The 15,051-nt window shown below is 42.0% G+C and overlaps 1 protein-coding gene across 1 annotated transcript in view; it reads left to right on the top strand.

The window, feature by feature from the left end:
• The window catches only part of LOC114029054 (protein phosphatase 1 regulatory subunit 12B-like), a 168,400-nt gene that overhangs the window by 149,492 nt on the left and 3,857 nt on the right, over window positions 1-15,051 (top strand). Inside the window, 5 exon segments of the mRNA XM_027843412.1 lie at window positions 2,577-2,667; window positions 9,052-9,261; window positions 10,329-10,512; window positions 10,607-10,719; window positions 12,706-12,747. Of these exon segments, the coding sequence (XP_027699213.1) occupies window positions 2,577-2,667; window positions 9,052-9,261; window positions 10,329-10,512; window positions 10,607-10,719; window positions 12,706-12,747 (640 nt within the window).

Genomic DNA, 15,051 nt, shown 5'->3' with positions numbered 1-15,051 from the left:
AGTGACATTAGTTAGTGAAAAAAATGGAAACCTAATTAAAAAAAACTAAACTAAACTAATCTTATACATGTTAAAAGGTTAAGAACTATCTAAGTCCTACAATAAATAATTGGTGGAATGGGGGGGGGTGAGAACAATTTGTTCCAGTGGCCATGAAGGTGGCTGAAGCAACCACCGTGGAGCACTTAAAGTTTGGTCAGACATCTGAGATGCCAAGGTCATCCACTGCATCCTGGGCCATGGCCAGTCATCCTGACTTTTGTCTGACCTCTGGACTCTGATGACTATGGAAACAAGAGTGAGGCTGACAATTTTGTGCAACTCTGCTTCACCTAAATCCAATTCATGCATGAGTCAAGACATCACTTTTTGGTCCTTTTTTCGAAATGAAGGACAAACAACAACAATAAATAATGGCTTGTCATGGCCTTGAGCTTAGTTTCAGGCTGTTGCTCAGCCCCTGGGTGAGCTTCTAGAGCAGGTTGGGCAGGGAACCAGTTGGGCTTGCTGAAACTTGTGCCAGAAGGCATGGTAGAAGGGGTTGGGGTTAGGGGAGGTTTAGACCAGCATTCCTCCACCCAGCTCCTACTGCCCCAGAAGATATACATTAAATATGGCACTTTGCCTTGACAGAGACCTGGAAGTGGGGGTTGGAAGGGTTGAGCTTGTGAGTTATTGTGAAGTGTGCATTTTTCTGCATATTTGCTATTTCTCAGGGAAGAAATGACACAGAAGCAAATATGAAATTCACATTATGCTCAAAATGTTCCCTAATATATAAATCACTTTGGAACAAATTTGTGTTTTAAATACAAACGTTACAACAGAACTAGCTGTACTTTTATTCCTTCTTAATTGATTCTCTCTCCCATCCCTTTTAAAGTGTTCCAAACCTTCTTGATTTATCTAGCCTCATACTTTACTGAGAAAATAGAAACCATTTACCATGAGCTCCTCCTCTCCCTTTCTATCCATCTTTTGACATCTCCTTCCATTCTTTTCTACTTTGCTTCAGTTTCTGATGAAGAGATGACTCTTTTTCTTGCCAAGGTCATTCCCTCTGCATGTACCCTTGTTTGCCTTCCATCTTCTACAACAGTTGCCCCTGTAGTCAACCCCATTCCTCTCTGTCCTACAGTCTCTCTCTTACCTACTGAATTCTTCCCTGATTTGCACAAACATTTCTAAGGCTTATCATCCTTAAGAACCCTCACCAGTCCCTATCATCCTCTCACACTATCATTCTGTATCCTTCCTTTTCATAACCAAACTCCTTGATAAAGCTATCTACATTTATTGTCTACTTCCTGTCCTCTCACTCTTTTCTCAACGAGTGGTAATCTGGCTTCTTATCCCACCACTTAACTGAAACTGCCTTCTCCAAAACTACTAATGATCTCTTCAATGCTAAATCTGATGGCTTTTTCTCTGTCTTAATTTTTCTTGACTTCTCTGTAGCATTTAACACTATTGACCACCCTCTCCTCTGGGTTACTCTCTCTTCTCTGGTTTTTGTAACCCTGCTTACTCTAGGTTTTCTTCTTTGCAGTATGATTCTTCCTTTCTCAGTCTCCTTTACTGGATAATCATTCATGCCATACCCCTAAGTGTGGATATACCTCAAGAAACTGTCCTCAGTCCCTTTCCTTCTTCTCTCTCTCTCTGTCTCCTCTCTCACTTGGTGATCTGATCAGCTCCCTTGAGTTTAATTGTTATCTTTATATAGATAGCTCCGGATCTATATGTCAACCCTAGTCTCTTCCCTGAGCTCCAGTTCTTCCTCTCCTACTTTTAAAGCAGGATGCCCTACAGGCATCTCAGATTTAACATGTCAAACTAGAACTCTGTCCTTCCTCAAAACTCATCCCTCTTCCACATTCTTATTTTTATTAAGGACACCGCCATCCTTACAGTAACCCAGGTCCACGACCTCAGCATCATCTTTAACTTTTAATTCTCCCTTAGTCCACATGTGCAATTAATTGTCAGATTTTGTCATTTCTACCTCCAAAACATCTCTTACATATGTCCCCTCAAGTGACCCTCACTTTTTGCCAGGATTATTGCAGTGGTTTCTTAATAATTGGTTTCTTAATAATTGGTCTCTCCCCACTACCATCCTCTGCACAGCTGCCAGAGGGATTTCTGACCAAGGAACTCTCCCACTTGTTAAATTTTGGTGACTCCCTTTTGTCTTTAGCATTAAATTTAAACTCTTACTTGACTTCTAAAGTCATTCACAACTATCAAGCATCTATTAAGTGCCTACTATCGCACAGGCAATGTGCTAGGACACAAAGACAAAGATGAAATAGACCCTGCCCAACAAGAGCTTACCTTCTTTTGGGGAAGACAACATGTACATATAAAGTATGTACACAATCTATATAAAATAACAGGGGAGGGGCTTCATGTAGAAAAATGGTGTTTGAGCCAGGTTTTGAAGGAAACATTGCCTGGTAGATAGTAAGCACTTAATAGGTGCTTGTTGATGGACTGATTGATAATGAAACATAAATGATTTTATATGTAGCAAGGTACTGTTATTCTAATGTTGATTTTTAATTCCTTATCAGGTCATATCTGACACCTGTACGGGACGAGGAAGCAGAGTCCCAGCGGAAAGCACGTTCCAGACAAGCTCGGCAGACTCGAAGATCTACCCAGGTGAATCGAGTCAAACCAGCAAACAAGAGTATAATTCTTCTCTCTCTCTGTCTCCCCACTTATATACATCTGTCTCTTTCTTCTGCTATGGTGCTTAGTTTGTATTATCTGTAAGTGGAGTAGCAAATTGTGAAGTAGGTACTCGATAGAACCTCCTTACTATCTAGAAGGCTGTTACCTTCCAGCATGGTCTTGGGATCTGACCGTTGACTCTGACCGCTTGGGACTCAGTTATGCATCCATGTATTGAATATCTGCTCTGTTCAAGGCACTGGCCTGTGCTATGGAACTAAAAAGACAAAAATGAAAATTGTTCCGGCTTTCTTGGAGGGGTTACAATATGTCCCCAAATAAGTAAATCTAAGCAAATTTAAAAAGAAACAACACTAAGAACTGGGTCAGAAAATCAGGAAAGGCTTCTCAAAGGAGGGAGCACTTGATCCAAATCTTAAAGGAAACTAGAGATTCTGAGACACAGAAGTGAGGAGGAAGTGTTTTCCAGATGTGGGGGACAACCTGTGCCAAAGGCTAATACATCATTTTGGCTAAATTGTAGATTGTGTTAAAGGGAGTGGTGTGCTATGGAAGTGGAAGTCAGATTGGGCAGGGCTTTGAATGCCAGACTTAGGACTTTTTATTTTGTCCTAGAAGCAATAGGCAACTTCTAAAAACTTTTCCTGTTTCTGTTGAGGGCATGCCATCTTCTCAGTAACCCAAGTCACGTTTGACTCTTCCTTCTCCTGCAGCTTCCATGTCATATCATTGACCATATCTCAATAATCCTAACTCCACAATAATGTTTACTCCCACCCTCTTCTCTCCAGTCACACAGCCACCACTTTCATTCAGAGTTGATGGATAGCTTCTTCATCGATCCTCTCATGTTTTCAGTCTCTCCTTTCCCTACTTCATCTTTCATGTAGTCATCCTAAAGTTTATCTACATAGCTCTCCTTCCGTTGGCTGAAGGAAAAAGTACAAACTCTTCAGTCTAGCAGTTGAAGTTTTTCATAATCTGGCTGCAGATCACTTACCTTTTAGCCTTACATACTTTATAGTCCAGCCAAACTGGACCACCAGCTATTTGTAGAACCTAACATTTCATCTCCTGCCTCCCTGCATTTGCTCAGGCCGTCCCCCATAGCTGGGATGTACCTCTTCCTCGCTGTGCCTCTCAGAATCCTTATCTTCCTTTGAGGTTCATTTCAAGTGCGGTCTCCTCCTGGAAGCTTCCCCCAAAGGGACAGCAAGGTGGCGCAGTGGACAGAGTACTGTACCAGAGTCAGGCATCTTGTCTCAGACACTTAGTAACTGTGTGACCCTGGGCAAGTCACTTAACCTTTGTCTGCCTCAATTTCTTGTATTGTAAAATGGGGATAATAACAGCACCTACCTTTAAGGGCTATTGTGTGAATCAAATGAGGTAATATTTGTTAAATGCTTTGCAAGCTTTGAGGCACTGTATAAATGCTAGCTACTATTATTATTGTTATTCTCCTCTTCCTCCCACTTGTTAGCCTTTTCTATCCCCTTCATTTTATTTTGTGTTTACTAACCTATGTACATGGTTTACACTTTAGTTGGAATGCAGCATGTGCACAACTAGTCAGTGTTGTGTGCCAGACACTGCCAGATACAAAAGGAGAGAAAAGACAGTTCTTGCCCTCAAGGGTTTCACAGTCTAATGGGGAAGGCAATAAGCAAACAAATATGTACAAACAAGCTCAAGACAGGATGAATGGGAAATAATTAAGAGAAGGAAGGCACTAGAATTAGGGGAGTTGGGAAAGCCTTTCTGTAGAAGATGGGATTTTAGTTGACTTGAAGGAAAGCCAGTAGGCAGAGATGAGAAGGGAGAGTATTCTAGATTTGGGAGACAGTCAGAGATAATGCCCAGAGCCTAGAGATGGAGGCTCTTGTGTGAGAAACAGCATGGGGCCATATTATATCTGGGAATAAGGTGTAAGAAGACTAGGGTGGTGGGAGAGGGTGGCATGGTGAGGTAGCTTGTGGAGGGCTTTGAATGCCAAACAGAGGATTTTAAATTTGATCCTGGTATTGATAGAGATCCCGTGGAGTTTATTGAGTAGGGGAGTGCCATGGTGGGACCTGCACTTTAGGAAAATCACTTTGGTGGCTGAGTGGAGGATAGTTTGGAGGAGGGAGCGATTGGAGGCAGGCAGACCCACCAGCAGGCTGTTGGCAGTAGTCCGGGGGTGAGATGACAAGGGCCTGCACCAGAGGGGTGCCAGTGTCAGAGGAGAGAAGAAGGCACCTTTGAGAGACCTTTCAAAGGTGGAGGGTGAGAGATAGTGAAGATCAAGGATGACAGCTAGGTTATGAGCCTGAGCACTGGGAGGTTTGAGGTCCTCCTCAAGTAAGGGAAGCTAGGGGAGGGGAGGGTTTAGGGGGAAAGTGAATGAGATCAGTTTTGGACATGTTGAGTTTAAGGTGTCTTCTCCTGTTCCATATGTATGAAAGGCAGTTGGACTTGCAGGATTGGAGGTCAGCAGAGATGTTTAGGGCAGGGTAGGTAGATTTGAGAGTCATCAGCATAGAGGTGGTAATTAAATCTGTGGGAGCTGATGAGATCACCAAGTGAAATCATAGAGAGGAAGGCCCAGGACAAAACCCTGAGGGACACCTATAGTTAGAGGATGTGACCTGGATGAGGACCAGCAAACAAGACCAAGATGGAATGGTCATGTAGAGAGGAGGAGAACCAGGAGAGAGTGGTGTTCCAAAAACGTAGAGTGAAGAGGGCCATCAGGAGTGTCAAAGGTTGCAGAGAGTCAAAAAAGACTGCAAGTTGAGAAAAGGCCATTGGATTTGACAATGAAGAGATCATTAGTAACTTTGGAAAGAACAGTTTTGGCAGAATAATAAGGTCAGAAGCTAAATTGTAAGGAGTTAAGAAGTGGGTGAGAGGAGAGAAAGTGGAGGCACTTATTGTAGCGGGTCTTCTCAAGGAGTTTGGCCACAAAGGGCAGAAGAGACAGAGGACAATATCAGGGACAAAAGGAGTGAGGGGTATTTGAGGTTCGGGGAGTCCTAGGCAAGTTTGTAGGCAATAGAAAAGGAGCTAGTAGACAGGGGGAGAGTGAAAATAAATGACAGATTGGGGATGACAGAGGGAGCAATCTGTTGGAAAAGAAAGGATGGAATGAGATTGCTTGTGCGGGTAGAGAGGCCTCTCTGGTAAGGCATAAGACCACCTCTTCCCGTGACAAGGGTGAGGAGGAGTTAGGGGCAGAAGGCATCTGAGAGATATGAGATAAGGAAGAGGGGAAAAGAGGGAGTTCAAGGCAAATGTCCTCAATTTTTTTCTGTAAAACATGAGGTAAGGTTCTCAGTTGAGAGGGAGGCAGGGAGAGCCATGGGAAGTTTGGGGAGGAATGAAAATGTTTGGAAGAGCCACTTTGGAGAGTGAGATGGTGAGTTAATAAGGAAGGTAAAGTAGGATTGTGTAGTGGCAGCGAGGGCACAGTTGAGGTTGTGTAACATAAATTAGTAGTGGACAATAATTTGTGTGATTTTCTCCACCTACATTCAGCAGGATGTGTATAGGCTGAAAGTGGTAGATAGTGGGAATCATCCAAGAGTGAGGCTTGGCAGGGCACAATCAGCAATATGATAAGGGAGCCAGGGACTCGAGAAGAGGACAGCATTAAGTTCAACTGGTTTACCAAGGGGTCAAGACAGAGGGAAGAAGAGAGAATGGTGAGTGCTAGGGAGATGACCTGTGAAAGAACTGATGGGTCAAGGGATTGGAGGTCATGATGTTGATGAAGAGTAGGCAGAGGGAGTGGTGGAAAGCCAATAGATTATGGTCAGATAAGGGGAAATTAGAATTCTTGAACTTCGAAGTGATACTTCTGTGGGTCATGACAAGATTGTGGCTCATGGAAATGAGCAGGTTAAGGAACTGAATGGTTAGGGGGTTTGAGGGAGAGTTAATTGAATGTTGCAGTTGCTCGGTATGAGAGCACAAGACACATAAAAACAAGATAATCTGAGGAGAGGAAGAGTACTAGGAACTTGGGGAAACAGAGAAGGGTTGGAGGAGGAGGTGGTACATGAGCTGATACCTGAAGGAAACAGGATTCAACAGGGAGCGGCTGAAGGCTTTTGAGGAGTAGCATCTTCCAAATACATCCAGGTGTCTTCGATCCTTAACAGTCCTCCTCCCTTCCCCTCAATCGATCATCCTGTTTTTTCCTTCTGTTTCACGGCCAAACTCCTAGGAACAGCTATTTATACCCATTGCCTGTAGTGCCACTCCTCACTCCCTTTTCAGTTCTCTACAATTTGGATTTTGAACTAATCACTCAACTGAAATTGACCTTTTCAAAATTACCCGTGATCTCTTAATTGCCAAGTGTGACAGTCTCTTTTTCAGCCTTCATCCTACTTGATCTTTTTTCAGTGGTTAAATGCTGTTGACCATTTTCTCCTCCTGGAGACTCTCTTGGAGTTTTAAAGACGTTTATTACTCATTCTCCTGGTTCTCCTACCGGCCTGACTGTTCTTTCTCAATCTCCTTTGTGGACTTTTCCATGTGATACCTCATGACTGGAAGTGTTCCCAAAGTGTCTGTCCTGGGCCCTTTTCTTTCTCTATACCTACTTGCTTGGAGACCTCATCAGAGCCCATGGGCTTAATGATCATCTCTAAGCAGATGGTGCCCAGTTCTGTGTCTTCAACCTACTCTCTTCCTTGAGCTTTGGCCCCTCATCTTCTTCTCAAACTCCACACATCCAAAACAAAACTTCTTTTTTTCCCCTAAGCCCATTCCTCTTCCAAATTTACCTTTTTCTATCAAATGGGCCACAATTCTGCCAATTTCTCAAGTTCAAAATCATGTGTTATGCTTACTCCTCACACTCTTACTCCACATTTCAGGTGCCAAAAACGTGTGATTTCTACTGCCACAACATCCTCAAATCTTTCCTCTTCTCTCTCCTGCCATGACTACCACTTTTGTTAGTCCCTTATCTTCTCTTGCCTAGACTCTTGCTTTGGTTTTCCAATTGATCTTCCTGCCTCGAGTCATTCCTCACTCTAGTGTGTCCTCCACAGAACTGCCAAAGTGATAATCCTAAAACGCAAGTGTGATTATGTGTTGCCCCTTCTCAATAAATCCCAATGGCTCCCCATTGCTTCTGGCTAAAACATACTCTTATGTTTAGCTTTTAAAACTCTTCACAACCTGATCCCAACCTCTCTTTCTAGCCTTATGGTATAGGATACCCTAAAAGTCTCGGTGCAGTTTTAATCACTTTAATAACTTAAAACTGCCCTAAGGTTTTTGGAATACCACATATATTACCTTTCTTCTCATATGTTACAATCTAGCCAGACTGGCCTTGTAATGGCTATCCACCAATGGCACTACCTCTTCAACTTTGCCTTTCAAAGAAGAAAATTTCTGTCTTTCTTCCAAACACAGCTAAAGCATCATTATCTATGCGATGTCTTTCCTGATCCTCCTGTTTTTAGTGCTCTCCCTCTATAAATATCTTGTTTTTATTTGTATTTATTCTCTATGTTTATTCTGTTTGTAATTATATGTGTTTATTGTTTCATCCATTAGAAGGTAAATTCCATGCAAGTAGATATTGTTTCATTTTGTTTTATTTGTTTCCCCAGTTCTAGCAGAGTGCCTCATACATGGTAGATACTTAACAAATAATTATTGATTGATTAACAAGTCTTTGGAGGACACTGGGTGCTGTAGAAAGCCCTCATTTGAAATCTCGGCCATTTTTCTATTTTCACCTCGAGTCAGAATTTATTCTTCCCTAGGCCTAACTTTCTGTCTGAGAGAATAATGAGGCTCTTGCTTCTACCTCATCTTGGCAGCTATGGAGTCTCTGTGTCTCTTTGACCTTTGGGATCTCCCGGGCTATTCTAATGACAGCTCTGAGAGCAGCTAACCATGGCCTAAATATTGTTGTGACAGGCAACTCCCTATAGTAACCTATTTCCTGGGAATGAGAGTTGGAAGAGCCAAGGTATTGACTTTGACCTGTTTAGGACACAGACCTGAAGGCTTTGCAAACTGGGCTTTGTGCTCTCACCTCAAGGCCGTGTCTCTGGTCAGCCCTTCTTAGCTTATTGGTCTTTTTAGGAGCCATTTGCCCTTCCTCAGGGGCCTGAGGTTATTGATTCTAGTTGAATTTTGTTTTTCAACGGCCAAAAGCCACCCATCTTTATGGGAGGGATTTATTTGTGGACATGAGCTTGAGATAATAGTCAGGATACTAGATTTCAAGGATCTGAACTTTGTTTCTACCCTTGCTATCCATCAGTTAAGCCAGGAAAACTTTGGTTTAAAGTTCGACTTTCATCTCCCTGACTCTAAGGTCTCCCTCTCTCCTCCCAGGGTGTCACTCTAACTGATCTTCAGGAAGCAGAGAGAACCTTCAGCCGATCCCGGGCAGAAAGGCAATCTCAAGAACAGCCAAGCGAAAAAGCCGAAAGTGGTCTGGAGGGACTCGAGGGCAGCAGTGAAAAACAGGAGCCGCTCACAGCACTGACGAAAGAAACTGGGGAGAGCCGGCAGCAGCGAGGGAGTAGGAGCTGGGATGAGGAGGTAAACTGCTCTGGGCTGCTCATTTGTACCTAGAAGGGAGATAGGGGGAGAAATAATGTTTCTGTGGATAAACCTTTGTAGCTGCAAGATTTAGCAAGATAAACGCCTACAAGTTATGAACAAATTTCTTCTCTTTAGGGTTATTCATGCTTCTTGCACAAATGTCCAGTCCTCCAAGTGAGTGATGCCCCTTACAATTTAATAAAATTAGCAAACCCAGGAATTTAAAGGGCAGCCTTTGCTCCAATGAACTCAAAAAGTCACTCACTGCTGAGACATCCTTCATGGGTTACTGCTTTTGTACTGAAGTGAAATGGATAGATTAGGATAGGAAATAACTTTTCTACTTCTTTCTCTAGCCCGGGCCTGTCCAGTTCTTTGTAGCACTTTGTTAAAAAGCATTCTTCTTTTGTGAAATGTTTCCCATATCATAGCAGGGAACATCTTTTCCTCTCTTCCTAGCTGGAGCTTCCTGTTGCAAAAATTTTACCAAATGAACCAAATTAAGACTATATTCTTTTGCCTTACTCGTTAGGATAAGAAACAAAATGGGAAAGAAAAAGGAGAGTTGGAAAAAGGTTATAAAAAACTTGGCTCTTGCAAATTGGTAGAATATTCAAATGTAGCTGCTGGGATCTGTGCTTAAGTTCTCATACATCTAACTTCACATACTTATTGACCTTTTATTTTCCTAAGTATTAATTAACTCTCCTAATTTTCTCAACTCCAAAGTACCATCTTCTCTATCATTTTCCTTCTTTCATCAAAGCAACTTTTTCTAATAAGGCAGATGCAATTTAGTTGTCCCTTACTCTGCTCAGGAAAAATATTCTTGGACTGCTTTCAATATGGGGTTGATACAAACCATGTGAATCCTGAGATTGCACTTTTTTAGGGTAGTTAACAGGCTGACTTTCAGTCTGCATAATCTGTCCTTGGTAGAGGGAGCCTCTCATTTTTACTAAGAGCCTTAGAGAAGCTCATTTGTGAAAAATCTCCAGTGAAAAAATTTACTCTTGTATGTTGGGAATGGGCTTCTAACATCCAACCCTGTGGGTTCTTTGTAGCCTTCTTATGGACGACTGAGGTGCCTAACCCAGCAAGATAAACCCACAACACCAGTTTCTCCTTCTGGGTCAAGCCCCTCCCTTTCCATTGGATCCTATCTCCTCCGGGCAAGTAGGACCTCAGGCCTGGACTCTGAGAGTTCAGAAACTGCCACAAGCACTGCTAAGGACATGGAAAAAAATGGTACGTAGACCTTTAAAAACTAAAGTGATCCTTCTCCAGGACTTGTGGGCCCGTGTACTAAAGGCCCATGCTACCTTTTGTTTCTGGTGGTCAGAGAGTGAAGATCCAGATCTGGGTGACCACTCCTCCAATAAGACATCCATCCGGGAGAGGCGCCGGCCCAAGGAAAGGCGAAGAGGGACAGGCATCAACTTCTGGACAAATGATGTGAGTGGATGTGTTTCTTTGGGAGCCTTGGGTAGCTGTTTTCTGGGATTAGCTTCAGTTTGGTGCCACAACTCCAGCCAGCATTTAGAAAATATCCACGAAGAGGAGAAGATCACACCTCTGAGGCTATAAAACTGCAGATGATCGTACTGGGAATTTAGGGGTCAGTGCTGTAGAGGTATCAGACTCACCTGATGCTAGCTGTCCACAGCCCTCTTCCCCTTCGGACATTTAAAATAATAGTAACTCACCTTCATATCGTGCTTGAAGGTTTTCCAAGTGCTTTCCTCACAATAACCCAATAAAATAATAATAATAATAGCTGGCCTGTATATATATCACTTTAGAGTCTATAAAGGGCTTCCTTTACAGCAGCACAAAAAGGAAGGGTAGTATAAATGTTATTACTTCCATTTTTAGATAAAGAAACCCAGACTCCGAAAAGTTTAAGTGACTTGCCCAGTTCATACAGCTAATAAATATTGGAGCTGGGACCTGAACCCAGATCTAATAACTCCAAGACTACGCTCTTTTCCATGGACTAGACAGTTAAGTGGCACAGCGGACAGAACCTCGAGCCTGAAGTCAGCAAGATCTGAGTTTAAATATGGCCGCAGACACTGACTGGCTGTATGACCCCAGGCAAATCACTTAATTGCTGTTTGCCTCCATTTCTTCAACTGTAAAAGGGGAATAATCATAAGTAATAATAACTTTATAAGGTTATCATGAGGATGAAGTGAGATACTGTAAGTGCTCAGCACAGTGCCTGATACATATATAAATGCTTATTCCCTTCCCCCTCCCTTAGACTACACACCCTCAGGAAACCACATTTATGTATACAGAACTCTGTATTAATATTGTAAGGAGATACAAGGCCATAAGGAACTTTGGATGGGGGAAAGGAAGGGACCACATAAGCATGAGCTCACATGAATACAGTCAACTCAGATATTCATAGAATCATAACTGCTCGAACTGGAAGAGAACCTCGAGGTCATCTGGTCCAGTCGCCTCAGTTTACAAATGAGGAAACTGAGGCCTCTGAGAGGTGAAGGACTTGCCTCTAACATCACCCCGACTGCGGTGGAGTTGGAAGTCAAACTCAGGCTACCTTTACACTCTTTAAAGCCCTTTATACTCCACTACTACTATGATGCATAGGTAGTGAAAAAAAAAATAAAAGTATGGATGATTGCAAGATCATTTTAAAAATAGATATATGCTCCAATAAAATGACTGTGTTTAAACACTTTTCTTTCTTGGTCTGTGGCACAGCTGAGGAATCAGCGTGGACTCTGATTCCTGATTATCATGGATAACTTAAAAATGTCAATCCATTCATCAACGAGATGATGAGAGTAGTAAAATATTCATCTATTACAAGTTATTCTCTTGGTAGAGAGCTTTATTTGCTTAGGAAGTGTAGTGTAGGGGAAAGAGAATTGGATTGGGGAGTCAAAAGGCCTGAGCTCTGCTGTTGCTACCGCTGTAGCTATGAAAATCCTTAAACTTTTGAGCCTCAGTTTCTTCATTTGTACAATGAGGATAATCTTTTTTGCTCTACCTAATTTACAAGGCTGTTGTGAGAAAGTCCTTTATAAATGATAATGCTCATGCAGTTTTTATTCTTTCTGAAGATGATATAAAGTGAAAATAGGAAGAGGGAAGTTGTTTTTCTTTGTTAGCAGATGATTTTTTATTGATAAGGCTCCCATTTATACAAAATTCATTTAAAGTGTTCATCTGCAGTTCCTGAGCTTCCAACCTGTGGTGCCTATTGAAAGGGAGCAGCAGCATCAAGCATCACTTGGCAGTCACCTTTTGATATCCATCAAGCAACTTCTTGCTTGAAACACTGGGAAGTGTAGGTGATGAGAGCTGACTTTGTGGCTGCCGAGAGTGCTGTGACAGTGACTGGCCTCTCCCTTTCTCTCTCTCCATCTCTCTCTCTCCGTCTCTCTCTCTCCTTTTTCTTTTCAGGGAGATGAAGCTGACGTCACAGAAGAAATGAAAGAGGCATGGGTAAGTGACAGGCCAGTGGGACATGTCCCTCTAAGGTCAGCCTTGCTCTCATGCATGAACTTTTAATGGAGGGAGCAACAGATCCCATGTAGCTTAGTTGGCTAATGAAAATAGACTGTCTAGGTTCAAGTTAGCTATCCATGGAGGTTTGGAAAGTCATTCCACTAAGAGATATTATTTATTAGTTATTCTATGTTCTTAGGAAGCTCTCCAAAGCTATGACCTTGAATTAGATTTATGTTCTTCAACAATAGTCTGATAAGACCTGTCTTCTCTCTTTCTCAAAGAGATATTAGAAGATTATGGGAAAATCTTTGAACTCTTTGGAAGAAAAGTAACGTGGTCAATTCCTGTTTGTCTGTACTAATGGAGAGGAGGAAGAAACATGGATAATATAAAGCATCAGATAACTCCAGAGCCATTCATACTTGACTTTAGAATACAATCAGACACTCAAGAAACAAGCCTTTCTGACACTATAGTTAGAGACCTGGAGATCCCTAGCTGGTTAGAGGATAGGGAAAACCGCAGCTCAGTCCACATAAACCACAAACGGTATAATTTTCTTGAGAATAATGGAGAATTAAATATATTGTTCTTAGAGTCACTCTTTGAGAAAAGAAGGATTTGTATGTTGGCTAAAAGATTTAAAGACTACCACACAAGTTCTTTATTATGGAAAAGAGTATATAATGGAGATTTGTTGCTATCTATCTTTGTTGTTTGTTTTCACAACCAAATCGTAGTCTCAGAAGTGCTTTAGAGTCCCACATGGAAAATCAGAAACTAAGTCAACATGAGCAAATGAAGGAGTAGGTGGAGCAAATGTTTTATCACCTTTACTTCTGTATTTGAGTTGAAAGTCCAAAAAGCCACCTCCAATGCCCCCTCCACAACTGAGGTAGCAGAAATATTCTGTACTCAAAAAAGAAATACCATATTGGTGGAGTATAGGACTGTGGAAGCAAGCAGTGAGCTGCTGTGTTGTGTGAAGTTGCCAACAACTCTTTGGATCTTTGGTGTATTAATAAAAATCACTCTTGGCTCATAGTAAGAGGCTTGGGAGTAGGGGAAGGGAATGTGGGTGAACTATTGGAAATTTTTCGGGAAAGAGTTATGTCACCCTGACAGAGTGACAGAACTGAATGGCACCAAAATCTCTAGAGTGCTAAAGTCTATGAAAAGAATTGAGAATGAATTCAGTTCAGCTCAATGGTGGAAGGCTTTAGCATCATGGAACAAATCTCTTTTCAGTGACATTCAAGTTTTTTTTTTTTTTAAACTTTCTGTACTTCTTGGCATTAGAAGTACCTCTAGATGGTATATGTTTTTCAAGATGTCCTAGCCTGGAGCTCCACATAAGCAGAATTGAGAAAAACTGGGTAAGGCATTATCTTGAAAAGTTTCACTTTAAGTCCGTTTATTAAAAACTAAAGAGATCTAGCTGGTGAAGACAAGCTAGTCTTCATGGACTGGAGTGAAAGTTACTTGACAACCTGAAAAAGAATCCACTCACCCAATTCCCTGGAGCACCTGCCAACAAATCCCAAATATTAACCCCATATACCTTTTGAGGGAAGTTCAAATTGATTAGAATAGTCTCTTAGTTGTTAATCTTTAGGTGCCAGTATTATGATATGTGAGAATGAATATGGTCCAGGTCTCAGAGAATTAACCCCCATGAATGATGCAGAAGGTAAAGCTGTTGTCATGTCAACAGAGAGCAAAAAAGTTTAAAAAAATTTTAGTCCCTCTTTTTAGGCCAGTGTGTTCTAGTGCAAATATTAATTATTTTCCCTTCCTTCTAATACTGGCAGGTGTGAGACCACTTTGTACCAGCCTGCATGCCTGGTCACAGCCCAGTCTAAATTACCACAGTTCTGCTCCAGGACAAGTGGCTGGCAGCATCTTAAAACTCCTCCCTCTTCCTTACTGCATGTCCATCCACCAAAGTGGCAGCTTCCCAGCTCTGTTCTGTCAGGAAAAAGAGAAACCTGGCAACCAGGCATACAGAGTGCTGGACTTGGATGGAAATGTCCCTTTGGCTAATCAAAATGGGCATTGTTCTTTCCTCTCTGATCTTTTTTTAACTCAGTGAAACTATAGCTACTATTGAGGTAAATGCAATTCCCTTTCCCTTTCCCCGGCCTACCCTATACTAGGTATTGAAATCGTTTAATTTCATTAAAGCCACTAGGTGGAAAAGTAGATAGAATACTGGGACTGGAGTCACATAGTAGGGGTGTTATATAAATGCTCCTTCCTTCCTTCCTTCCTTCCTTCCTTCCTTCCTTCCTTCCTTCC

The sequence above is a fragment of the Vombatus ursinus genome, unplaced genomic scaffold (assembly GCF_900497805.2).
Source record: "Vombatus ursinus unplaced genomic scaffold, bare-nosed wombat genome assembly UNPS02014909.1, whole genome shotgun sequence".
NCBI classification, from domain to species: Eukaryota; Metazoa; Chordata; class Mammalia; order Diprotodontia; family Vombatidae; genus Vombatus; species Vombatus ursinus.
This window is presented reverse-complemented; position numbering and strand designations above follow the sequence as displayed.